General features: G+C 43.4%; 1 protein-coding gene across 7 annotated transcripts in view; it reads left to right on the top strand.

The window, feature by feature from the left end:
- Positions 1-26,842, top strand: part of Tbc1d1 (TBC1 domain family member 1) — a 220,626-nt gene that overhangs the window by 176,861 nt on the left and 16,923 nt on the right. For all 7 annotated transcript variants that reach the window (XM_063240405.1, XM_063240407.1, XM_063240409.1 and 4 more), the window contains 5 exons: positions 4,797-4,982; positions 9,476-9,637; positions 14,011-14,169; positions 23,732-23,976; positions 25,154-25,313. In XM_063240405.1, the coding sequence (XP_063096475.1) occupies positions 4,797-4,982; positions 9,476-9,637; positions 14,011-14,169; positions 23,732-23,976; positions 25,154-25,313 (912 nt within the window). The remainder of the gene's footprint in view (positions 1-4,796; positions 4,983-9,475; positions 9,638-14,010; positions 14,170-23,731; positions 23,977-25,153; positions 25,314-26,842) is intronic.

Genomic DNA, 26,842 nt, shown 5'->3' on the forward strand with positions numbered 1-26,842 from the left:
GTGGAGAGGGTTATAAAATGCTCAGTTGTGGGCTAGCACACTGCAGAAAGTCAGAAAACTGGAGACTGTAGATCAGTCTTACTGTCCTCCTGGAGTTCTTTCGTACAAGGCACTTAACGTGGGTACCGTGTCATGTCTGCCAAGAGAGAACTGCAGCTAAAACTGAACGTCTCTGTTTTGTGAAAGTCCAAGAAAGAATCCCTGTGTCTTGCACTTAGAGAGCAGAAGCTCGTGTGCCGTTTTCTCTTTTCCCTTACTCTGCTTGTGGCAGCCGTGCATTGTTATTCTCTTCCCTGCACATTTATGTGCAGCAGGAAAGGAGGATGCAGCAGCTTAGAGTTGTTGGAGGATAATTTGGCATCTGAAACATCAACACGAGCATAATTCACGTTTACAATTCTATTGGGAGTGTTGCAGCAGTGATTTAAGTGGAGGCAGTTGTCTCCTGGGGTCCCTGAGTTATGACTAGTTTTAGGATTCTGAGAACTTATTATTTCTGAAATCTACGTAATTCGTGAATTTTGTATCCTGTCGTTAGAGATGTCAGAAGAATAAAGTTTAATGCTAGTGTGTTGTGGCTCTTTGGCTTTGTGACTTTGCAGGCTGTAAATATGTAAAACTCCATGTCTGTGCCTGCCTTCCACAGTTGTAAGAGGACGATTTCATTTCTTACATTTTGCACCAAGGGACTGGAACCCAAAAAGGCCTATATGTTTACAAAGAAGCACCAAAAATCAGGTCCTGGGACAGAGCAGCCCGGAGCTCAGCTTCTACTTCACTGAGCTGTACTTTTCCACGTTGGCTTCTAGGTAGCACTGTCAGCAAGAATACAAGGCAGGGAGAGAAGCCAGACCCCCCACTGTTGTTCTGGAGAACAAAATTGCTCATTTTATTTCCCTCCTGCCATGCCTCAGCCACCGTGTTTGGGAGTCCTCATCTCACAGGATGGCACCAGACAGACACGTGTGCCACAGAGGACAGACAGTGAAGATACTACTCAACCTCAGATCTTCTTGCACTGATAAGCTCACTCGCACAATTTTAGCCAGGCAAAATTGAGAACAAAAATTTTAACTACCCCATTTATAAATCACTAAGCTAGTTTGTAACTAGGCTATTCTTAACCTGAGCAAAAGATAATATTTTTTTAAAAATTGGCTCAGTAATTTTTACCACATTAAATAAATTTGAGTGAAAGGAGCGTATTTTTATCCCTCCCTTGAAAGTAACGTTTTTCAGATATTCAGGAGGACAAAGGCCACGGTAAACAGGAAGGATGGGATTAGAAGAAGAGGACCAGGCATGGCAAATCCTTGTTGTGTCAGTAGGACATAAGAGAGGGAAAGAACTCCAGGTCAGCTGGGCCTGTTCCTCAGAGAGTTGCGCCCCACTGACTGGTGGGGCCCTGGGTGCTCTGCACCTACATGCAAAAAACGTTCCTGTCTCCGCTCTTCTGCCTGCCCAGGACTTCTCAGAAGTTACTTTTTAGAAATGAGAATTCTTTGTATGCCAGCAAGAGTGTAAATACTTCCAGTATGAGATAGAACAGAACTTTAATTGTAACTGCCCAGTGCAGCAGAGGTAAGAGAAAAAGCAGGAAGAAAAGAAAGGACTCAGAGTCTGAACCTGCGAGATAAGATAATAATATTCTTTTTTTATTTTTTGTTAATTTTTAGGAGGGGTTTTTTTAAAGAATAAAACCAATGATACAGAATTTCAAAACCAGATAGTAGGAGGCTGATAATTGTTAACTATATTGTATATTGTTATCTTCAAAGTAGTTGCTCTTATTACTAGATACAGGTATAAAACCTTGATCAAACAATGTAAGCACAAATGTCATATTCATTTTTAGGGGAGGGATTGATTCATTTTCTGTGTGTTTTACAGAAAGCTTTTTGTCTTTGATTTTAATCAATAGATTTACATTATTTTTCTTTGATTATAAAAATATTATAGGTTGGAAAATATAGGAAATAAATGAATAACAAGATATCCAAAGCTAGCCTCCACTTACCTCTTCTACTCTGCAATGAATTAAGCACCAGCTGCGTACTAGCAGCTGTGCGCAGTGCTAAGCACATCTGGACATGACAACAGGGTTCTAGCTTTCTTAAGCCTTATATTGAGTGGGGTGCAACTTTGATTTCTTTCTTTCCAGTAGTTTTCTTGCATCCTTAACATGTTCATGATGGAACTGTAATTTGTATTTCTCACTGCCAAGTGGTATGAACCACTGATGGTACACACATGGCTGTCTGTGCATGACACTTCTACTACTGGTGGTACAAGCTGCCTGATGAGACAGTCATGCAGGAACCACTGGTGGTCCAAGCTTGGTGGGAATGTGTTGATGTGAGAGCTCACCTATGTTGTGTTACACTGTGTGTTATACTGTGTTCTGTATGTTTTATAGTCTGTGTATTAACTTAGTGAATCTGATGCCACTGTGAGGAATTAAATATGTTTCCCACTCAACACATTGGGAAGTTGAGGCTTAGAGAGATGAAGTAACTTGCAGAAGATCCCAAAGTCAATGATAGCAGAATCTTGATTGACACCCAGGTGGTCTAGCTCCAGAACGTGCCCTATTAATCACTAAACTGCTGCCTTTAATAATATTTATAAAACTGAGATGATAATTTTTTATTAGTCGCCTCTGTGTTACTGTGATGAAATTGCTGAGGTGACTAATTTAATAAAGATAAGTGGTATATTTAGCTCATAGTTGTGGAAATACATGGCCAACGTTGTACTCCCAGAGCTTCAAGCCACTGGTAAAAGTACCAAATAGCAGTGGCAGAAGCATAGGTTGGAGGGAATGCCAGAGCCAGAGAGGAGGAGGAGGAACCAAGGTTTCACTGTCTCTCTTGAAGGCAGTCTACAGCCATGCAAAGACCTCTTACAGATGCTATTGTGGGAACCACTCCTTTCCATGTGGACCTTTGTGCCATATTTGGACTTAAGCAATTCTATGTAGACTGTTTTGATTCCTATATTTTTGTTGAAAACTGAATGAGCATTCTTCCTCCAGTAAAGTGTATTAACTGTCTAGTTACTTCTTATCCTCAAAGGAAGTAGAATTTTATTCATTTGTGTAGCAGAATGGTAATGATATAACCTATGGAGCTCTGTAATTTAGAGCTTTGCATTTAAATGCTTAAAGAGCTCAAAAAACATTCTTAATGCTTATTGTATTTTTAATCCAATAAGTCATTTTAAGAAGTTAAACTTTTTGTCCTTTCATTTGTTCACTTAGATTTCACAGTAGGAAAACCAATATAACTTCAGGAAAAATAATGTGCAGTTAATACCGATGACCATTCTGAAAATTAGATTGCATCATGAAATTGGTTGGACCTATCAGCTGGAAGACATCATAGGTTGTATTTTGGGTGGTTGTAAGACTCAGGATTTTTTTACTGCATGTGTTTTATTTTCAAAGATTCAGTTACACAGAAGTCCCAAGAACGTGTTATTCCCTATGAGGTCAAGTTATAGGAAGGTCTGCTTGCTTTTCATAGCTAGGGATTCAGTGAGCAGGCAGGACTTTGTCTGTACACGTTTGGAAGGTGATTGTGAGTTTGACGGCAGTGCATCTCAAAACATGGGTTTCTGCAGGGAGGAGAGGTTCAGATTCTACATACTCAAAGAGATTGAAACTAATACTCAGAAATTTAAAAATTGATGACATAGAAAACATTTTGTTGTGGTATCTTGTAGGAACAGATGGGCTTCTGAGCTATGCAGGTTAGAATTCCAGTGTATCTGTTTAATCACTGTTCAACCTTGCAGAAATCCCTGGACCTTCTCAAACCGTATTTTCCTTGTCAGATTAGTGTCTCCCTTTGGAGATTGTCACTGGGGTTAAGTCTGTTTGTGTAAAATGACTGACACAGCCGGGCATAGGGGTACAATCGTGCAATCCCAAGTCCTTGGGAAGCTGAGGCAGGAGTCTCTGGGAGACTGGGCACTTAGCAAGACACTTCTGGAAGAGGGCTGGGGATTTAGCTCAGCGGCATAAGCAACTGCCTTGCAAGTGTGCAGTCGTGAGTTTGATCCCTGGTACCGATAAAAACGAAAAAGACAAAAAAAAAAAATTAAAAAAAAAAAAAAAAGACACTTCTCCAAAACAAAGCGGGGAGGAGGCCATGGTTGGGGAAGTCCTGGATTCAATCCATAGTATCACCAGAAGAGCCCAGCACTTTAACGTTAGAGAGTCTGTCAGTGGTCCCTATTACGTGTTACCATTAAATATATTTTAATCTTTTAGATTATTTGGTCCTGTAAGATGCACACAGAAGGTGCTCTGCTTTGATGTGGCAGTGCTTCTTTCAGCTGTGTTTGCTTTTCTTTAAAACTAAATAGTTACAGTACCTCTAACTAGGTACTATAACTAGGGTGGTTGTGAGAGTTAAATAAATAATTCTACATGTAACCCTTAGAACATTATGGTAACCAGATTGCTACGTAGGAAGCTCTGTATGATTGTTCTTATTATCAGTAATACAGTTATTAGTAACTTTTATGCAAAAAGATAAAACTATTACACTTTTAAAAACAAACATCTTTAATTATTTCCTAGGTCCTGCAACTTCTGCTTACAATAATGTGTCATTGTTTCGTGTTTGTGGCTCAGACCTAGGTTATTCCAGTACATATTGAAACATAAATTTTTAATGTGGTGATATTACTAGTTTTTCTCTAAATGACAATTTGCTGATTTAGCACTTTTTGAATATGTAAAAAAAATTCTTGAAAAATAACCTCTGTGCAACTGTCTTTTCCTTTTCCAGATTATTCAGAGTTAGGCGAACTTCCCCCGAGATCTCCTTTGGAGCCAGTGTGTGAAGATGGGCCCTTCGGTCCTGTTCCGGAGGAAAAGAAGAGGACGCCACGGGAGCTGCGGGAGCTGTGGAGAAAGGCCATTCTGCAGCAGATTCTGCTGCTGAGGATGGAGAAGGAAAACCAGAAGCTACAAGGTGGGTTTGAAACAGAGCAGGATGGATTGTACCTGATCTCGGCTCGTGAACCATATGAAATACAAGCATGCATTCCTAAGAAATAAAATCAGGATAACTTCCCGTATCTTCAGCCTTACCTGTTTATGTTTTCAAAGTAATGTCAACCGTTACTCTGTGGAGATTGAAGTATAACTTCATCAGTTATATTAATTCCTCTATAGTCATTAGCACAATGTCTAGAACTTCTGAGATACAGGCTGCAATGTTCTAAGCTCCAGCTTTCCAAAAAGTTGGGGTTTTTTTCCTTATATTTTGTTTTCTTTTTTACTATTATGTCCTTAGCCACAGTATTGCCGGATATTAGGCGTTAAATGACTCTGTATGAGTCTTTAAAGTTTGTAATCTCATTCTGTGGCTTTTTAGTGAGTTGTAGGTAACCTGAAAAAGCATTGGCTGAACTCGACTCGCACTGATTGATTTAAACATCAGAATATGACACAAACTTGGAAAGTATAGATTGTGTTCATCTCCTATTTCCATGCCAGCACTTTAACCAATCAGATGATTTCAGAGTAGTTTAAGAAGCGAAATGTATGGGGCTGTGGAAAATCATGGGCCCTAGAGAATGGAGCTGCCTGGTATGAAGCAGTCACGATTCAGAGGGCAGAGCATACTATTGTAAAGGAAAGCTGCAGTGGGGTTAGTCATATTGCTGTTGCCCAGAGAAATTCTAGAATTAGAATGTGTTTCATTGAGCATTGCTTTTGATTGCCAGGTTTTTGTCTTTTGGTATTGATTTTGATGTTTGTGTAGAAATAAAACCACTAGATAAAAGAGGCCAAATCTGATGACTAAAGGCCTGGCATGCTGTGAAGTCCAATTGTCCTGAACCCTGCTGTTCTTAACTCTTTTTTGATGTTGTTACTGTTGTGTTCAGTGGTAGTGGTTGTTTTTTATGTTTTGTTTGGTTTTGGTTTTTTGAGATAGGGTCTCGCTCTATAATTCAGACTGGCCTTGAACTTATTGTGTAGCTCAAGTCAGCCTTGAAAACTCGAAACAGTCCTCCTGCCTCAGCCTCCCAAGTGCTGGGATTAAGACATCCATGCCTGGCCCTACCTGATGTCTTGATAGGTAGTGAGCAAATGAATATTCTCTGTGCAGGTCCACATTCATGAGTCACAGCACTGTACCTGCAACATAGCTTCTGCAGACAAGAATGATACAGATTCATGAAACATAAAGGGATCTAGTCAAGTGTGTTATTTGTGAATAAAAAAAGTGAAGACTTTTGATAAGAAAGTAGTCTAGCAGCAGAATAGGTTACTTTCAAATGAACCGTGCTGTCCATGATGCAGTGCGGAAGCTGAGCGGTAGGTAGCTCATCCCATCAGGGGTCAGTGGAAGCCAAAGGCACTGTGAGGGGGAGTTAGAGCAGGTGAATGCAAGTTTTCTTCCAGCTTTAGTTTTCTACCATTTTCTTGTATGTTCTTGAAGGTGATTATATTTGATAATCATAACTGTGTCATCCACTAAATGACAGCTTTGGAAAATAGAATTTACATTTGTGTGTATGTTGAGGTTTCTGGTGAAAAGCAGAACGGCAGCCACGTTCATCCTGTGGGTCACGAGCCTTCTTAAATGACAGTCAATGACCCTGGCTGGCATCTTGGGAATGTTAGAAATTAGGGTGCTAATAGATGTGATGAGATCAGCATGCCACAAAAGCTGCCCCGCAGTCTAGGCAGGTGAGAGTCCCTGGGCTTGCTGGATGGTGCGTAAAGTTCACTGACCCTTGCCAGCATCCCCAGACTTACTTGCAGTGTTCAGTCTTGGTGGCCTTTTGTTCCTACTGTCTGAATTCATTTCTCCTCTTAGTTCTTATACAAATTTAATATATGTTTATCTCTGTGGTCAAAGCACGATCAAATTGCCAAATATAAGAAGCAGTCCATTGTGTGTGAGTGTGTGAAGTACCTATATTGCCGAGAAGAGTAATCAGTAGTAACAATTTCTGTACTTAGGGTATTAATAAACTTTGTAAGTGGGGGGTTATAGGTAGGGTACAGCTTACTCATGAAACACTGAAACAAGTTTTGGCAAGAACCATTCACAGTACCAGGTACTAGAGAGGTAGACATTCTGTGATGCTGTTATTTTCCTCATTTGGTTCTTAAAGAAAGTTACATTGCAGCTGCAAGTGGCTTTTGCAATTAGTTAAGTGTTCAGTGTGGGTTGCATAGTCTTTGGGGAAAAAAGGAACATGCATGAAAAAGTTCTTCCTCTGGTTCTTATTTCCTTACTTTCAAATATGTAGATGAAATATTTATCACTTTCTGGAGGTGCTGCATCCTTGGAAGAACCAAACTACATCATTTAAAACTACCTTACTCCATTGTAGACACTTGGCAGCTGAAGTCGTGATTTTTCAAGGTTACACAGCTAATTTGGTGTGATGTTGAGAATAAAATGCATCACTTCTCTCCCAAGCAGCAATTGCCCGCTGTTTCTCTCTGCAAGGTCACGTTCTTCCTGTTTTTAAACAAAAATGTGCGCAGCCTTATACAGGACAGCAAGGTGTGATTTAATACTGCTATGGTTTAAAGTCAGTGTACTACTGTCAGAATAATTCATGAAACTCAGCATCTTATGATTAGGATTAAAATGTTATCCATGTTATGTTTCCATAACAATGCAACAGCATTAAATTTTGAACTAAATTGATGACATTTTAATTTACAAAAGCTTTTTCCTTAGTTAAATAATCCCTGTTTGTGGCTTTAAAAAAATGAAATGCTGCATGTAATTTGCCTAAGATCTGTACATGTGTGAGGGTCATTTAATTGTTGAACCTCTTAGCTTTCTGTTGCTAAACTTTGGAGGGATGGTGGCATTCGGCCCAGAAGAGTCTGTCAGTGAAAGCAGTTGCTGCCTCGAAGAACAGGCAAGACTGGGGACAGTGCAGTGACAGCCTGCCCGGCACAGTGAGTGTGTCAGAGCTGAGCGTCAAGCAGAGTCCAAGTTGGCACGTAGATACATGTTCCACACTCTCCGAGAACAGCATAGTTGTGTGGGCCCTTGTTTAATACAGGTAGGTCCTGAGTCTCAGGTCTCTCCTCAGAAGTCCTGCTGATTGCTGCAGGTTTGTGCCATCTGCTGTGGCTGATAAGGTATTTCAGAAGCCACTGATTTTAGGCAGCAGTGTTGTCAGAGTCCTGTGACAGGATGTTGTTTGGGACAACAGCAAAATACACGGGTTTGCAGCTGAGTGTTCTGGCCATGTGCAGTTCTGCAGACTCCAGAGTGAGTACCTCGAGTTGTTTGCTGGCTGTAAGAAAAGGGCCAGATGTGTTTCTAGCAGGAGTCACTGCCAGAAAAATTGTGCTGGCTGTAGCATAGCTCATCCCAGCCTGAATTGCTATAAGCATTAGCTTAGCTCTCCTGATGTTTATTGTATCTTTTCATAACCAGAACAACCAAGAGGTTTAACATTTTTAAAATGTTAATGCCAGAGATGTAGAGAAATGATTAGCAGGACCTGGAACAAATACTCTTCAAAGGGAGAGGGAAAGGAATAAAGATGTTAGAAGAAATCTGGAAGGCATTGTGAAGCCTAGAATCGCCTGGCTGCTCAGTGGCTGTTAAACAACGCTGAGCAAATCACTTAACATGTTCCTGTCGACTTGATCCACCTATGGAAATGCGTACCTGTCCATTGGGTGGCTTGTATCACCCAGTGGGACTGTTCATGTCACCCCATGGGACAGTCATGCAGGTATCCCCCCAGTGGTTCAGAGCCTCCAGCAGCAAGACACGAATTACAGCCTCATTGTGAGTGTGTTAATCTCTCTAAACTTTGTGTCCTTGTGTGTCCCTGAGGTGCGATTGGACTGGAGAATCAATTTAGAACGTCAGTTTTAAAATTTTCCTTTATTGATTTCTCCTCCATTTGAAAATGTAGATCTAATTCTTCTCACTGCGTCTTGAGGGTGAGTGAGTTTGGTGGGGGCGCAATAGCTGCCTTCATCTCTATGAGGAGCTGTTGAAGAATGAAAGGGGTGGATTTATTCTATGTAGCTCCAGGAAGCAAAAACTCGACCCACAGGAGACACTACCAAAAGGATCGCTGGCTCTAAATAAAGAGGAACTATGTTTCAGAGTGCCCCTCCTAGTTCAGATGAAAAATACTTGCTGAGTGCTGACCATACCAAGCATTGGAAATTATAACACCGAGCTTTTGCCTCTTAGATGTTTACAATTTGATAGGGTAGCTATAAAGATGGAAAGATTTTGACAGATGTGCCATATATTTTAACAGCAGAGGCAACATCGGGGATGAAATCAAAGATTCTTCCTAGGTTTTTAGCATTTCTGTGAAAGGAAATGGTGACTTTTATTTGACCTGTGCAGCAGACTGGATCTGCTGCGTCTCAGTAGTGATGAGCAGGCATTATGTCGGGTGGGTGACCTGTAGCTATGGTGTCCAGTAATGTGCCCTTATGTGTCTCTTCCAGCCTCTGAGAATGATTTGCTGAACAAGCGCCTAAAGCTTGATTATGAAGAAATCACTCCTTGTCTTAAAGAAGTGACTACAGTGTGGGAAAAGATGCTTAGCTTTCCGGGAAGGTCAAAAACTAAGTTCGATATGGAAAAAATGCACTCAGCTGTCGGGCAAGGTAAGCATTATCAGGGGTCCCCCCAGCCAGCTGCACCCTCACCAGTGATAGAAAGGGGGAGACATTTCAAGGCTGCTTTTCCGAAGTGGCCCCCTTCTTGGTTTCTTCACACCTTTTACTATTCCATTGCCAGATACAGTTAATTGATGTGAATTTCACTACCTTTCATAATCTTCCTAATTGAATTAAATGTTCGGAAAACCAAGACATAGGAAAACAAGAGAGGAAAACCCAAGGGCTTAATTGCCTACAAATTGAATAATGATGGGATGATTTAGTCTGAGCTAAACGGTAAACTAAAAACTGATTGTGTGGCTTCCCTCTGTGGACTCTGACTCTGCAGGAGTCAGAGTTTACACAGGTAGTTCTGGGCTCAGAGCCCAGCCCTGCTGCTGCTCACTTTGCCGCATGATGTTAGGCACAGACTCTCCCTGTGAGCAATGCTGCCGGCCCCCTGGTGTGCTCTGCCAGCGTCAGCTGGTACTGATCCAGGGAGGGGCAAAGACAGAACTCAGACAGCATTTGGAAAGGCTTCCAGCAATTGGACGCAGTGATCCTCATAAAAAATGTGGATTTACATTTCATCATTCTGTCTCGTTTCATTTTCTCCTAATTCATTTTTACCGTATATTATAAAAGCATCAATCTGCAAATGGGTTAGAAAGTTTTTTTTTTTTGTTTTTTTTTTTTTTTGTCTTTTTCCTTTTTACCGGTACCAGGGATCGAACTCACGACTGCCTGCTTGCAAGGCAGGCACTTATGCCGCTGAGCTAAATCCCCAGCCCCTTAGTTTTTTTTTTTTTTTTAAATAAAAGATTGATCCTTCACCAGTAAGTTTGAAAAGCACGGTGTACAAATAAAAACAGTGAATGTTTTTAAATGTATATTAGCATCTGCTGGTAGGAGTAAAAATCTTCTGAGATTAATCTGCTTTTAGAGCTGAGTTCTGGTTGATCTAATCTTGAATAACCAGCTATTTGAAATAAAGGTTGCACATGTATAGATAGATGGCTTCCTCGTGACTTTATCACTGTACAGAGGAAGAACATTAGACACGTACAAGTGTTATTTATCTCTAAGAGAGCTAATGGAGCAAAGCAGGTTCTTCCCGTAATCTTCTAGGCATTTTAAAGCCTTTTACCTTGAGTTCTGACAGCATCCATTTTAGTGGTAATGGCTGGTTATTGCACGTTGTGACTTTGCCTGTGACATGAATAAGGACACGTGGGCTTAGCAGAGTTGATAATGGGCTCCAGCCGCAGGGCTGGGCTTGCTGCAGGCAGCCAGGAGTCTTGAGCATCACACTGCACTGCCTCTGGTGGAATCACACCACTGTGCGGTGTCCTCAGTGTGCAGCGGTGAAGGTTGGACTTCTAAGTCACCAGAAGCTTCCAGTCGGAACTTGGGTTCCTGCTTCTTTGCTGCTGGTCTGGGAGGCTTGGTCCAAGGAGGGGAGATGCTGTGTGGCAGTTCTCACATTCTTTACCCCCACAGTGGCTGCCGGAAACTTACCCTCACACCAGGTGGCCCCAGTTGGCTGTTGTGTAAAAGGAGAAAGCAGGGAAAGGAGTGTGTCTGCTCTTTCCCAGTCCAGGTGGAATAGGTGATGGTCTGTAGTGGCTTTGCTTCCACAGAAGGCCTTGTGTGTTCTGTGGCAGCTGTTGCAAATGCTTGAGCTTCTCAGAGAGGCCCGACACCTGAACATTGGTTTCTTGTTGTGCATTTTATGAGGGTGACAAATGGAAACACCTCAGGAATCTGGGCATTGTGTGTTGAAGTCAGATGTGGGTGATTGCCAGCTCACGTACTGGGGTGAGGGAGGCTGACCTGGAATTCCTCCTGGATTCCCTGACTTTGTCCCCTGGCTTTACTGCTGGAGCTCAGACTGAGCAGTCGGAGGCACTCTGTGTCATCTGCCTTCAGCACTTCAAGGGGCTGAAAGACTCCAAACAGACAACTACTTCCATTTTGTGGCTCAGAAAGCTGAACAGCTGTGTCACCTCGGAAACCTTGAAAGAGAGAACAGTCCTGTTTGACTGATGAGGCCTTGCCCCCTTGAGGATCTACAGCCTCCAGGTGACACAAACAAAGGGATTTTGCAAGTGAATAATAGATGGGAGTGGCAGTGTTAAGGAGTCAAGTAGGGAGGAGGAAGAATAATTCCAATTCAGTAGTTCAGAGTGGAGTTTGAGTTAGTAACTTCTCTAAAGACATCCAGGTCTAGAGCCTGATAAGCCTGAAGTGTTTTCTAGGAATGGGATTGCAGGGTGGCCCTGAGCAGACAGCAGTGTGGGCCAGATGCAGACTCTGCTTTTCTGACCCAGCCATGAGATTTCTAAACGCTTACTCTAAAAATTAATGAACATGAAATTAATGACTACAGATAGAAAAACAGAAAACACCCAGGAAATGCTTGGTATTTTCAGCTTTCTGGATTATAAGTGGGATGTCATACCTCCTAGCCCACCTGATATGACCCTCATTTTCAACTTTTGCCCTGATAAAATAATCAGTACCCTTTCTCCTCTTCCCTTTCCAAAGCTTTTTGTTTTAGGTTATGAATTTTGTCTAGGTATAGGTAGATTTTCACTTTCTTCTTTATAAGATTTGAAGTTTTTAGAGAATTCTGGCATTGTTTTTGCTCTTGTTTTGTTTTTAAGTAGTAAATACACACTTTTTCAAGTCAGTAAAAATAAAAAATTTTCACACAGGGGCTGGAGTGGTCATTTGTCCCCTGCTCTCCAGAACCCCACCTGAGGGGCCATGTACACTCCACCACTAGGGGTCTCTCTCAGGCTAGAAGAGCAAATTAGAGGCTTGGGAGGGTGTTGCAGGGTATTCCTAGCAAGAAACCTGGGTCTGACTCTCAGGAACCTTTACTTTAAATCACAGACTCGAGGCTTACTCCTGAATCCCAAAATATCTAGTGCTTACCAGTGACACAGCCAGCATTCTTGCTCGCCAGAAAATAAAGTTCTGATAAGATAGTGCAAATGAGGGCCAGGGATATAGCTCAGTGGTATAAGTACAAAGCCCCGAATTCAGTTCCCACTACAAAAAGTAGGAAAAAAAACCACAAGTGCTCAAGATAGTGGGAAGGATTTAGTAAAAGAGGAAACCGGACATCTTATAACTTGGAGAAAGTTTTCTAGTTGCCAAAAACGTTTTCATGCAGAAAGCCCACTACTGAGTTGCCATGCCAACTGTTTTCCAGTTCACATTTGCGTTTAGTCAGGGTTTAAAGTATTCAGAGCCATGCATGAGTGTGAGGCTAAGACATATCTCTGAAGGTATAGCAGGGGAAGAAAACAGTAATACTAAAAAACTAGATATCAGGGCCATTTCATTTCTTGCTACCATCGTTTGTTAACAAGTTATAACACCGGTGGCTAAAAAACAGAAGCCTCCCCCTCCCAGCTCTGAAAGCCCAGGGTCAAAGAGTCAGACTGAGTCGCACTTGCCTCTTCTGCTCTGCTAGCTGTCCTTCCTTGGCTTGCACCTGTGCCTGCATCTCTGCTCCGTGGTCACACTGCTTCCTTCCTCTGAGGGTCTGTTGTGGGTCTCTCATCACTGGATATGGGTCTGTCTTAACCCAGCCAGCCTTATCTCAGGATCCTTCCTTAGTCGTATCTGTACAGCTGCAGAGTTTAGGGACTGAAAAAGTGTATCCTTATGGGGAATCACCACTCAGCACACCACACAGGATCATCAGTTGAATGCTCATTTAAATGTTTAGAGGTGGGTTGTGATTACATAGTTGGGGTCTTGAGTTTGCCCCACAGGCCAACTTGGTTTTTTTGTTTCCGTTTTTTATTTGCTTGTTTAAGTTGATGTAAGAGGAAAAAACAAGTACTAACTGCACTAAGGTATTGCTGAGAAATGCCTGCCGTGAACTAAAACACTTGAGATTCACTCTTTCCAGTTTGTTTTTTCTTCCTTTTCCTTCATCCTTGAGGCTTGACTAAGTACATGACGGCTCAGGGTGGTCCCTACCTCCCACACCTCAGGTCTCTTCTTGCTGCAAGGTCATAGTTTGCTCTGTCATTTTTCATGCTTGATCTTATTTCCCTAGAATGTTATTAGTTGGTACCAGGTAGGGACTCAGTCACATTCCTCGGTTTACCCCTTAAAGAGTCTTACAACAGAATATATCTTTGAAAGGTAGAAGGAATGGGGCAGGGAAAATGAGAACAAAATAAGGGGTAAGGTGGAAGGGACCCAGTGACAAGTTTTGGGTTGTTTCTTTCCATACCTATGCTGTGAATTTATAGTGGAATAAGAATTCGGATCTATGGAATGAAACTAATTTTTGTTACTGTATTAATTGAATTCTATGCATAAAGTCTGTCTTTGTGTTTTTCACCTCCTTAAAGGTGTGCCACGTCATCACCGGGGTGAAATCTGGAAATTTCTGGCTGAGCAGTTCCACCTTAAGCACCCATTTCCTAGTAAACAGCAGCCCAAGGATGTGCCCTACAAGGAACTCTTAAAACAGCTCACCTCCCAGCAGCATGCAATTCTCATTGACCTGGGTAAGTCTCTAGGGAGGGGAATGGACGGTTCCTTCCCTTGAGGAACCTGAAGAGACTGCCCAGGTTATTTAGTGGTCTGCCTTTAGGTTATTTAGTGGTCTGCCTTTAGGTTTGGCAGTCAGAATTTACTATGGAGAATTTTAATTTAAAAAGCCCTAGAGTAATCACAGATGTCTTCCTGTTTATATAAAGGCCTGTTTTCACTGGGCAGCTGGCTCATTCTGCTTGGCATGGGGTGTTCATTAAGACATAGCTGGTTCAGCGCAGTAGTTTAGATATCCATAGGACATTTTTATAGGTAGACAAAGGCACCTCCTGGAAAGCGTGTAAGTTTGATTCCAAGGGCCACTCCCCTGTCTTCACTGCTCACAAACAGAATTCATCAGGAACGTTGTGGAAAGCTGTGTGAGTGCCTGAGGTGATTTTATTTTGGAAAGACACTATACCTTGTCTCCTAACGTTTTAGAAACATGAACCTGGGAGCAGTATATTGGATACATGTGCCATTGCCACAGTGAGGGACTCGCTGGATGAAGATAGGGTTGAGAATCATGAAGGGTCCCCTTGACTGTCCGTGACCAGGCAGAGGTGGAGGTGGCGTGGCTTACTCTTATCTGTTGCGTCCCCCAAGGGCTTCTGTCTCCGCCAGTGGGAGCCAGCTCTGCGGTGGGGGAGAAGAGCATGCAGCTGCAGGTGGAGCCTGTGGCCCGTTCTGGTTGGCACTGCTGCTTCCCCGGCTCCCTGCTGAGGCCAGGCTCTGCGGGTTCTCACTACTCCCAGCCACGGTGGAGGTGACAGCGAGCTAGGTCTGGCACACCAGGCTTCATCCTTCAAACTGCACAGTAGTCTTAACAGTTTCGTAACCCTTGCAGTTACACTGAGGATTATGCTTAAATATCGTCTTTAAAAAGCTGTCTGTGACTGTAGTCTCCTCTTCCGTACCAGACTAGATTAGTTACCTCTGCCAAGTCCCCGTCCCACCCATGTTCTGTCTCCACAATGCTTACCACATTTACTGTTAGCTAAGCTTTGCCTCAGCTGAGTGTTGTGTAAAGTTTTCTTGATTCCCTTGTGTTAGTCTTCACAGCAGTATTTGATCTGCTTTTATTAATATACAATATCACATGGGTATTATTGAGAAAATTAAAACTGGTTAAGTAATCTGCTCGAAATGAACCAGCCAACTTGCTGCTGAGCCGTGTGACCTCAGAGCCTCTCTCCTCTTTGCCCTGGTACCAGGCAGCCTTTTGGGGATGGACTGGGCCATTTCACCACCATACCTTCAGCCCCTGGGATAGCGCTGTCACAGAGTAGGTACACAGTAAATCTTTTTGAAGTGCTGACTCTGTGGCACTGCACAAATGCTGTAACCTCCTGTACCCTCACAACAGCCCTAAAAGACTGGCCCTGTATCCTCTGTGAAATAGGAAAACCGAGGCATAGAGAAGTCATGTGCAGATACAGTCCCTCAGCTATCTGAGAGCATATGCCAGGACCTGAATCCACTGTTACACTGTGCCAGGGTAAGGCCTTGCTGTCCCAGGGCCTGAGTCCAGAGACCGCGTTGCTGTGGAAAGGACTGATCAGGTGAAGGGGTGCTAAGAGCTGTGATAGCCCTTGGTGGGTTAGAGATCACTTGTCCCACTGACCCAGAGGACAGCAGCATAGTAAATTGGCAGTAGCTGTGTCTGTGATGTGATGAGTAACAGCACAAGTGGCATCGTGTTCCTGTCATGTGCTATGAAGTGGAAAATGAATTTCTGGCAGAAGGTTGAAAGGGAGGGCGTGTAGAAGGTCTCTGTTGCCCTCTGCACTCCTTTGTAGGAAAGAAAGGGGAGGAAACAGTCACTCCCTTAGTGCCATTGTTGTCTTCTCTTAGTTTCCCTTCAATAATCCCTTGTCCTCCCATGGGCAGAACCAGCCCTTGCTCTGATACAGGCACCTTTCTGCACTGGAGAAAACGGCCAGATCAGCAGCAGGGCCTGCCTGGCCTCTCCCGGGAACTCTGTCTTCTGAGCTGGACCACAGGAGGTCCCTGGTTTACAAGTGGGGCTGGCCTGGGCTACATTCTCTGTTTCCGCCATCCCAGCTTTCCCTTCTGCTCCCCAGAGGCCAGCTGCAGCTCCCCTAGCCTGACAGCATTGACCCCATGTTTTGCTGTTTTGACTCAGCCTCTCTCTGGGATGCCCTCACAATGCCCTGCCCAGAGCCTAAAACAATCTGTTTGCAATAATCTGTTTCCCAAGCCACTGCTCCAGATCTTCCAGGGTTTACAGAGGCCCTCCTGGGGTCAGCTCTTCTTCCCACTGACCTGGGCTGGAGTCCATGGTGCCTTCCTGCCAGCAGGGGTCAGGAAAGCCCACTATGGGCGGCTCCAGCGGGGCCAGTTCCTTTCCTCTCCCAAGGCCTCTACCAAGTCTGGTGTTGGTCCACACTTTCTGTTTCACCTGTCCCATGAGTATCCAGCCCTTCGACTTGTCTGGGCTGCCCGAGAGGAACTATGTCAGGGCACATAGAAAATACAGTTAATGTGCGTAAGAAACAAAATGTCTTTTAAAATACTTTTATTATAACATTTAAAACAGCAGAGATCTAGTGAGACATTTGACGTAGTCTTTGTGAAGCTCCTGCATCAGCGTCTGGCTAGGGGAAGTGTTTGCAGTTCATAGTTCTCAGCGTGCTAATCAGAAACGTTTGGTCTAATGCGGTCTTCATCTGCTTTGTCCCTGAAAATAGTTGTTCACAAACTTTGTGCCCTGCCAAAAAGAAGTGACAAACTAAGATGCGGTTGTGAGTCTAGGGGCGTTTTTCTCTAGGAAGACAGGTCTTATAAAAATCTAGTAGAGACATGCTCAAATTTTTCTTCAAGTTGAATGTCTGATTGCAGCACTATACATACCAAAACTTAATAAACAACCATTTATTTAATAGTATTAACCGTATTGTCTGTGTGGCAGTATCATGAGCAAAAAGCTGTTTGATAGATCTTTGTAGTTTCTGTATTACTGCTGCTAAAAAAAAATACCTCAACTAAGTTTATGAAGTAACTCAAAAGGTCCAAGTTTAATAATTAAGTCAGAAAATATACACATGTGCTTATTAGATACATGTCTTCACAGCTCACATGTACAAGTAGGTTTAATACTGCTACAATATCAGTAATTGCTGCATTTTACTCACCAAGTCTCAGAGAGCGGGAGTGGCAAAGCCATGTCCAGGGGATTTGTTTGTGTTAGGGATTTGGTAGGAGAGTTGCCATGTGGATGTTTACTTCTGTGTTATGTACTTCAACCAGGGATTTCACATTTGTCCAAAGTCTGGAAGAAAAGAAACTATAATCCAAGTGTCAAGGAGGAGAATGTTCTTGCTTTTTTAGAATCCTCAAAAGACAAGGAGTAGCAGAGCCTCCAAAATGAAGGAACCAGCTGAAGTTGATAGTTCACTGGCATTTGCTTGGCTGGTGGCTACCCCATGGGGGTGCATGGTACGCTGCTCCCTGTTAATGGGGCTGGGGACAGCACTGCTCTCTCTTTGGTCTTTGGGTTGAATTCCAGTGTGAGAAACTCTCATCTCAATGATGACAGACAGAAAAGTGCCTAGAATTCAACATACAGAACTTCATTAAACAATAACCATTCTGTCTGGTTTTGGACTCTGCTCTAAGGAAACCACTGAAACATTTCCAGAGCCTGACACCCTCCTGCACCAGTGGCCACACAGCTCATGCCAGAGGGTCTACTGGCATTTCTGATAGAATCCAGGTCACATCGTGAAAGCATCTTGGTTTGATCATTCTAAATGTGCCCCTTTAATCACAGAGTGATAGAATAGGTTCAGGTGATAAAAGAAAGGAGTAAAATGAAATTTTCCTGCACCCACAAAGCCAGTCAGTGGTGTTTATGTGTGCAGCTTTCTGACTCCCATCATAGTCAGTTTTGGGGTACTGAACTTGACGTCATGAATGGCACGGGTGTGCACAGATGTACACAGAGCTCCAGGAGCCAGTTCCAGGAGTCACTGGACTTAATCAGATGTTTCCTAGGAAAGAATGGCTCAGAAAAGATCGCGATCTTCTTAGTCTCTCAGTCATGCCATTAGTGGTGATTCCACAGGTCCTTCAGGAAGCACACATTCTTAAAGGAAGACAGCTACTGGACCGCTGATGGGCACATTATTAAACACTCTGAAGAGTGACATGAAGAGTGTTTCTTTTTACCTTCAGGCTTTTTTTTCAAATTCTGCTCAGAGCCAAATATAAATGTTTTTAGAATGATAAGCCCTCATCCAGAAAGGAATCTTGCAGGTCACCTGCTTGTGGGTTCTTCTGCAAATGAGGAACCTGGTCAAGAAGTGAGAGTCAGCATAAGATTGCCTGTTTCCAGTAGAGATGGAGGAACCTCCAGCCTCCTGGGGAAAAGAGCAAAAGAAAGAAGCTTGTCAGTGAGCTTTTCAGGGCCTGAGTCACACTGAACAGCTTTGCCAGGTGGTCCATTTTTGCAGCAGCTGCAGTGTAGTTGACAATGCGAAGAGATTTTGCCCGAAATGAAGCCAGGTGGGCTCTTCATAGAGTAAGGCAGGATGTAATCTAGACTGGATAGTGTTTCTCACCACATGGGGCAGGGACCACCTCCCTGTGGGTTCTTGAGCTCATAAACTTTCCTGAGGCCACCCTTGCTGCCTGCTATGCTACTGATGAAGATCCAGCCCAGCGGCCATCCTGGGATATACAGGGTTAATTACCAGCCCACTAGATGACCTAATGTAACTCCTGCTGAAAATCACAGGGTGCAACTGTTCTTCAGCAACAAGTGATGGGAAAGGAAAGGATGGGTCCCGGAAACACATTCCTAGGCGAGTGGCTTTCCTTAGGAGCACATCATGAAAATTAAGTTCTGGGTCACTTACAAATACATCTGAATTGTATAGCACCTTGTCTGTCTTTCCTGTGTGGTTCTCCACTTAGACACATGAAGTGCAAAATTGTTACGTTTGCTTTTTATAAAATTATAAAATTAAGAGTATTTCTTTGTGTCCTCGTTTACCACTGTCTCCACGTAACAGTTCCCCTCTGGACAAAAGTGAGTGAAGGTAAACTCTGCTGTAGAAATGGAACGGAACTGCCTTCTCTTAACTTCATGGCCAACTGTAAAATACAGGTGAAAGAGACACATACTTCATTTCAGTACATTTGTAGGAGGAACGCTAGCATTTTTATCCAGTTTTCCTCGCTGCTGGCAGAAGTGACATCTGATTCCCCAAGCTGGAGCCTCCTAGAGCGGCTCTGCTGCTGGGGGCAGGAGAGGTGATGCGTTCTACAGCTGAGGCTACAGGCTTTTGAGTCAGAAAATCAGACAAAGATCTTTTCATAAACATTAAGCAGCAGCCGTGTTTTGCTTGTAATCGCCATGCTTTGAATGAGCAGAGGAGCTGAGCATGTCCTCAGACATGCACTGCGCACGGCTCCAGGCCCCAGTGCAGGTGAGCACCCTGAGTGTGGTCTTTATGAGATGCATTTGTCTTCTTTGAGTTAGTTTAATGCCTTGCACGCTAGAGGGAGATAGTCCCATAGTGGAGTGTATAGCTATGGATTGTTCAGTGAACATTTTTGATCCAAATAATCCATTCTCTTCCCATGTTACCTGCTGTCTCCCCTTACCTGGTATACACACAGAAAAGTAGGTAAGTTATGGTGTTTGCCCAGATGTGACCTCAGGATCTTTTTCACCCTTAAAAATCATTGAATAAACCAGCAAGCTTTTGTTTACACTGATAGTTTCTATTTTTATTTATCATGTTAAGAAATAAAGCTGACAATTTAAAAGTACACATGTATTTTGAAAACTTTAATCTGATTCAAACCTGTTATTTAAAAGGACCAATTTCAAATAAAAGAGAGAAGTGACATTTTAAAAAAACTCTTTAATATAATGTGTGATTTCATAGAATCACCTGAATTCTGTTGAATTCATTCAGTCTGTTTGGTTTTTTATGTGACATACAAGGTTAAAGGCTGACTTTGTACAGATTTATAGTTGAAAGCAGAAGGGACTTCATGGACTCCTGAAAGGGCCTTGAGTTCTCTCTCCCACCTGCTAAAACTGACCACAATTGACAACTGTTGACCTAAAGGAAAGGAAGACCAGAATAAAATGCGTTGTGCAGCGTGGACTGAACTACCAAGTCAGACAGTGGTCAGTCTCCCACCAGTCAGGAGCTGAGGGCAGATGCCTGGGCTGTTCCCCACCTGGGTGGACTAGGGTTCCTGTCTTCCTGTGCCAAATTCCACCCTGTGTGAAACAGGACGTTGCATTTGGAAATCACAGTGGAACACACTGAAAAATGTGTTTCAGCTTGGCCAGGCTTGTGTAGGACAGGTTTCTGGCATAAATAAAATCAGTTACTGTTTCTGCAGCTCCGTGACAGGGATGATTCACTGTTTTGAGTTGTAACCACAGAAGAGAAAGCTTGGGACGCACAGCTGTTTGGTGAATCTAAAAAGCAGTGATGATGATGATGATGATGATGATGGCAGCACTGAGGAGGAGGAATTTGTACCAGCTTTCGGTTCTGCATTGTTTTTGAATTCTAAATTTTGTGAAAAATCAGGTGCTAGGTTGAAACTTTCCTTTGCCTCTAAAAGTCTATTAGAAGGCAAGATTTCTAGGCTCTTTGAAACTTGATGGTCAATAATGTAACATCACTCTTTTGTGTGAAATATATAAGCCATTTTGCACTGGTACTACGGAGCTGTCGTACACACCCCTTTTTCTCTGTCTTGGGTGAAGGCTGGGTTTGTGAGTGTCTGGTGTAGCTGAGACACCAGTGAGCTCCTCCTTCAAGGCAGCCACTTGGTCAGGCTTTGGTCCCAGCTCTGCCAAACAGGCTTTCTGCCCATTTTAAAGGAGAGAAAGAAAAGGTTCCAAGAACTGATTTTTATTCAGAGCTGCACCTGCCACAGATGATGCTAAAAATACCATTGAAATGCCCATCAGAGGCTTGACCTTTGTGTAAGGGATACTAAGGGTAATTCTTTATTGGTGAAATGTATGATGTTCAAGATCTGTGGTTGGTTAGCAAGGGATCGAGGCTCTGCCACCAGTGGCTGGAGCAGAATGCAAGGCAGTGCCTGTCAGCCTCGTGACCCTGTGCTCTATGGAGCATCAAAGTGACTGGATCGGGGCTGGAGGTTTAGCTCAGCGGCATAAGCGCCTGCCTTGCAAGCAGGCAGTCGTGAGTTCGATCCCTGGTACCGATAAAAACGAAAAAGACAAAAAAAAAAAAAAAAGTCAAAATGACTGGATCATGGGTGGCCCGGCTGGCAGATTCCCACAGTACCCTTATCCAGCTGAGCCTTTCCCAAGAAGTGATTGTCAGAGGCTGAGGACAGAGCCATAAGAAGCTCCGTATGATTCCTTCTCCTGTTAGCTTGCAAATAATAAAAGTCATGTGTTTGGTAGAATTTGGTCTAAGGTTTGCTTTGTTTTTATATAACACACCATTGAGAGCAAGACTGTGGGAAGGTGACTAGAGCTACCTCTACGGGCTACTTAGCAGGCTTCCTCTCCCAGATAGGGTACATCATTTGCAGGACCTACTACAAAATAAAAACAGATGTCCTTGTTCAAAAATTAGGAATTCTAACGTAGTGACCCCAGAGCACTGACTCTTCTGTGAGGCCCTTCCAAACACAGAGTCAGCCTGACTGCACCAGGATGCTAGCCTGTGAAGCTGGCTCTGTCCCCATACCTGACACTTGAGGGGCCAGATTAGCACAATGTTCTTCCCAACTGAACAGGCCATGTTGCGAGGGTTCAGAGAGAAAGGCTACTCCTCTGACAGGGCCAGTTGGCATGATCTCTGGCTTTGCTTAGGGATACATACTATCTACCCAAAGAGGATGTCTGATCATTTGAAAGGATCACATTGGCTGCTTAAATTTGAAATCACAAATCCAAATATCGGACCCTTCCCTGGCATTCTCCTATGTCACATGACTCTGACTCCCCTGGCCTCTCCTTCCAGCATGAGTTTGAGACCCAAGGAAAAGGGCCTGCTTTCTGGACAAGGGCCTGAGCAGACCACGAAGAGGCAGGGAAGGCTCCATTGGCCTGGTAGCTGGAGGTAGTGTAGTGGAAGGGATTCTAGGTGTTTTGCAGAATCAGAGGGAAGCAATACACTTGTCCTTAAAGTATAGTGGGTTCAAATTGAGGTGTGCTATCTGTGAAAGAATACATGGATTTTAAAGACTTACTCCCAAAAGTAAAATAATTCAATTTGTATATTGGTCACCGTGTTGAAATGATAATGCTTATTTGAGTTAAATAAAAATTCTTATTAACATTAATTTCACCTGTAACTTTTTCATGTGGCTACCAAGAACTGTTTAGTCCCATTTATAGCTCAAATTACAGTTTGGTTATACCTGCTGCTGTAAACTAGCCAAATGCACAGATGTGACTTTGCTCCGTTCACACTGGGTGCTGCATACAATCTAGACAGGTTCAGACACCCTCAGAGTCCCCACTCTTAGGCCAGCATTGGGCCCCCAGGGTTGAGGGTAGGTGGGGAGGCATATGTGCAGAGGCCCAGGCTGAGAAAGTGGAACCTTTATTCTGTGAGCCCTAAGGTGCTGTTGATTTGTTTCCACAAAGTGGGTGACATATGCAGGGAGTATTGGGGAAGATTTGGTGTGGGATGAGGTAGACCAGTCGAGAAGTAAATCCTGGAAAGTAGTTAGAAGTCCTTTGCCATCTTCCTCCATTGTCTAGACAAGCCCATCAGAATGGAGCAAATGCTGGGTTTGTCTGGAAACTAAGAAAGAACACATGAGACCAAGTACTATAGTGGACAGTTCACATGTAGTGTCGATGAACCTGCTGCCTTGTTGACCCAGCCACGTCTCATTTGGGTCCAAGCTAGGCCACTGCGTCACTGCTCTGAACCCTTGGAAATGTACTTCTTCAGCTGTTACCTTCCAGAAGGAGGAGGGCAAGGGGCCTTGAAAGCTATTGGCCACAAAAGTCCTCTGGCCCAAAAAGAATCTTGAAGCATTATTTGACCTCAGATATTTTGTGAAAATGATAAGGATTTTGAAGGCTTCTTTTAAGCTTTTCTGGAATAAAGAAAACACTTGCTGCCCCTCAGCCTGTTGGACAGCACAGCCTGTACCTTCAAAGTGCAGAAATGTCCAAGAGGTAGGGGCTGGGGATTTAGCTCAGCAGCATAAGCACCTGCCTTACAAGCAGGCAGTCGTGAGTTCGGTCCCTGGTACCGATAAAAAGGAAAAAGAAATGTCCAAGAGGTGTATTAGAAGCACAACAGTTTCCGTTTTGTTTTATATTGAAGTCCACACATTTGCAGGGCCAAAGGTAGTTGTAATTTCTTTCACCTGAACCACCATCAAAAGACAGCTCATTTTCAATTGCAAACATTCCTGGGACAACCAGCTGCCGTTGTTCAGAGAGCAGAGGCAGTGTCAGGTATTAGAGACTGCGATCCAGCATCCCATGATCCTGTTGTTTGAACCTGAAGCAACAACAACTTGCCTGTTCTCTTTTTCCAGGGCGAACCTTTCCTACGCATCCGTACTTCTCTGCCCAGCTTGGAGCTGGGCAGTTGTCCCTTTACAACATTCTGAAGGCCTACTCACTCCTCGACCAGGAAGTGGGATATTGCCAAGGTCTCAGCTTTGTGGCGGGCATCCTGCTGCTTCATATGAGTGAGGAAGAGGCATTTAAAATGCTCAAGTTTCTGATGTTTGACATGGGACTGCGGAAACAGTATCGGCCAGACATGATTATTTTGCAGGTGTGTTATGTTCTGTTATGTCACTATAAAAATGAGCTAAAAAATGTGTGCTAGCTCTCATCAGGTACAGGGAAGGAGGTTTTTTTACCATCAGTTAACATTATGACAGTTGTCATTGCTGATTCCTGGCTCCATGCATCCATCGTTCCATGTGCTTTATACACAGTTATATAATCCACATGGAAAGACACTATTAACTGTCTTAATTTGTAGATAAGAAAAGAGAGGCTCAAAGCAGGTGCATAATCTGCGCTTGTCACACAGTGAAGGGGCAGAGCTGCAGTTAATCCCAGGCCTGTCTGATTCTAACACCTTCCCTCTGTACCCATCTTCTTCTCCTCCCTCTCGGCCTGCGTGCTGCTGCCCTCTCTGACCAGGGCCTCCACACCCCTCCCTCACTCCATCACCCGAGGCTCACCTCAAGTATCACATCCAGGGAGAGTTGACCACTGCAACTCTGTCTTCCACTTCTGCCCCAAGCATACCATGGTGCATTGTCCTGTCTTGTTCCTTTGGGGTAACACATTCACTGCTGGAAATTATTGATTGTGTTCACTTACTCGTTTACCTTTTTGCTTTCTGACCAGCATGTATGCTTTATGAGAAGGGAGGGATCTTGCTAGTGCAAGAGCTGTGTCTCTGATTTCTAAAACAGTGCTTGGATGGAGGAGGTTCCAGTTAGTATTCATTGACTAAACTTAGTCTAGTGGTTGGGACCTGTGTCATGGGTGCCACAGTGGGCTATTGCTATCATTGAAAGCTCTAAAGGGTTCACTAGTCTATCAGGAAACCAAACACAGCAGTGTTCCTTCTGCATGCCGGTTGCTGGTCCTGTCACCTTTCAGAGGTGGAGAGAGCTCTGGGTCCTGCTCCATGACTATTCCTAAATGTTGCCTAAAATGTTGAGGCACGTGTTTATGTGTTCACTTCATGGCAGGATTCTGTGCTTTCAGTCTTAGAAAGTATCTTTAGAGCAAGGAATTTGAGAATACCAAATCATGTGACTAAAAAGCTGGGCATGGTGGCACGTGCAAGTAGTTCCTGCACTCTGGGAGGCTCAAGCAGGAGAGCCTAAGTTTAAAGTGCTGATAATTCTCCTAGACCTCGTGATGGGTTGGGTGACTTGTGCATGTAGCAGATGGCTAACTCTCAGTGTTGGTGGGCATCTCGCCTGCAGATCCAAATGTACCAGCTCTCAAGGCTCCTTCATGACTACCACCGCGACCTCTACGACCACCTGGAGGAGCATGAGATCGGACCCAGCCTCTACGCCGCCCCATGGTTTCTCACCGTCTTCGCCTCACAATTCCCGCTGGGATTTGTAGCCAGAGTCTTTGGTGAGCTTCATGCATGTTTTTGCCAGAATGAATGTTCTTCTGTTGGAGAAGAAGCATTTATTCTCACTCAGTGATGATTCTGCTTATTTCTATAGCTGCATCTCACAAGAACAGCGTACTGTTCGATAGGCCAGTTCGATAGGTCAGGGTTGGCGTTGGCACTTCAGGTGCCACCTCACTTCTGGACACCCTGGGCTTCCCTAGGTGTCTCTGATTCATGGGTTTGGTCAGATTCCCTCTCCATGAGGCGTCCCTAGAGCAGACACTCTGGGAGATCTGACAGGGAGCCCTGGGTGTATTTCTCAGGAATCAGCCTCTCCACCTCGTAACTGTGCTGTCCACTGACCATTCTGCACAACTTTTTGACCTGCACCTTCTGAGCTCTTGCTCTTTCTAGACTCCCTTATCCCTCCTCCCATTTCTTTTCTTTCTCTGCACTCGGCTTTTCATTTTCTCCATAATCACCCTCTGGAAGACCTGTCAGGGCTTTGGGTGACCCCTCCATGTGGTGATTCTCCTCTCCTCTGCTCTGGCACCTCTACATGGATTTCAGGTATCACAATTACTTCCATTTCTGTGCCCTGCTGTGCCGTCAGTTTGATCACCTGTCAAATCATCCTCTTTTTGGCATTGATGATGTAGGTGTTCATGTGCAAAATCTCAAAACTGCCTTCATCTCAGTAGCCTGGTAAGATACTGTGAGCATGTTTAATTTGCACGCATGCACACGTATGCATATGTGTCAGTCTTTCTCTATATGGACTTGACATTCTTCACCTCAGCCTCCTGAATCCTGGGATTTCAGGTGTGCACACCACACCTGGCCATGATCAACTCTTACATGGTTTATTTCCCTGCTTCAAAATGAAAGTATTTTTTGACAATTGAGGTTTCCTTTTTTATTGTGAAGGAAAAAGTTGCTTTAAAAAACTGATAATGAGCACATATCAAGTGTATTTATTTTTTTCTCTTTATTTTTAAAGCAAAACAAAAAGAAATAATACAGGATTTCAAAAAAAACAGGAAGAAATCAACACTAGTTATCAAGTGTATTTAAATGCTGTTTTTGGAGAGTCATTGAGTAGCTTAAAAACATGTAACCTTGTCATACTTTTATGATTTATTTTTAGAGCTTGAGAATGTCATACAGGGGATGTTCAAAAACATGGAGAGTGTGCTACTTTAGGCATACCTTGGGTACACATGCTATATATCCAGAGATCCTAGAAATCCTAAATTTGCTTGGTAATCTAATGAACACTTGTTGCCTTCTCTGTAGAACACTGAATTTTAAAAGGTCATTATTCCCTTCTATCCTCAAGAATCTTTGAACCATTTCTCAGTTGGCCTCACTAGAAGAACCATAGTCTTAAAATGTAAAATATTTTTAACCCTTATTTACATAAATTATTTTCAAACTCTAAAAAGACCTAAAACACAATAGATACCAAATATGGTGAAGCAAATTGTTAATCAGGTTTCATGGAGGTTTAGAACATTGTTAAAAAAAAAAAAAATCAGAGCCCCCA

This window comes from Cavia porcellus, unplaced genomic scaffold (assembly GCF_034190915.1).
Source record: "Cavia porcellus strain 051 isolate PalLab524CR breed Dunkin Hartley unplaced genomic scaffold, mCavPor4.1 scaffold_30, whole genome shotgun sequence".
Taxonomy (NCBI): domain Eukaryota; kingdom Metazoa; phylum Chordata; class Mammalia; order Rodentia; family Caviidae; genus Cavia; species Cavia porcellus.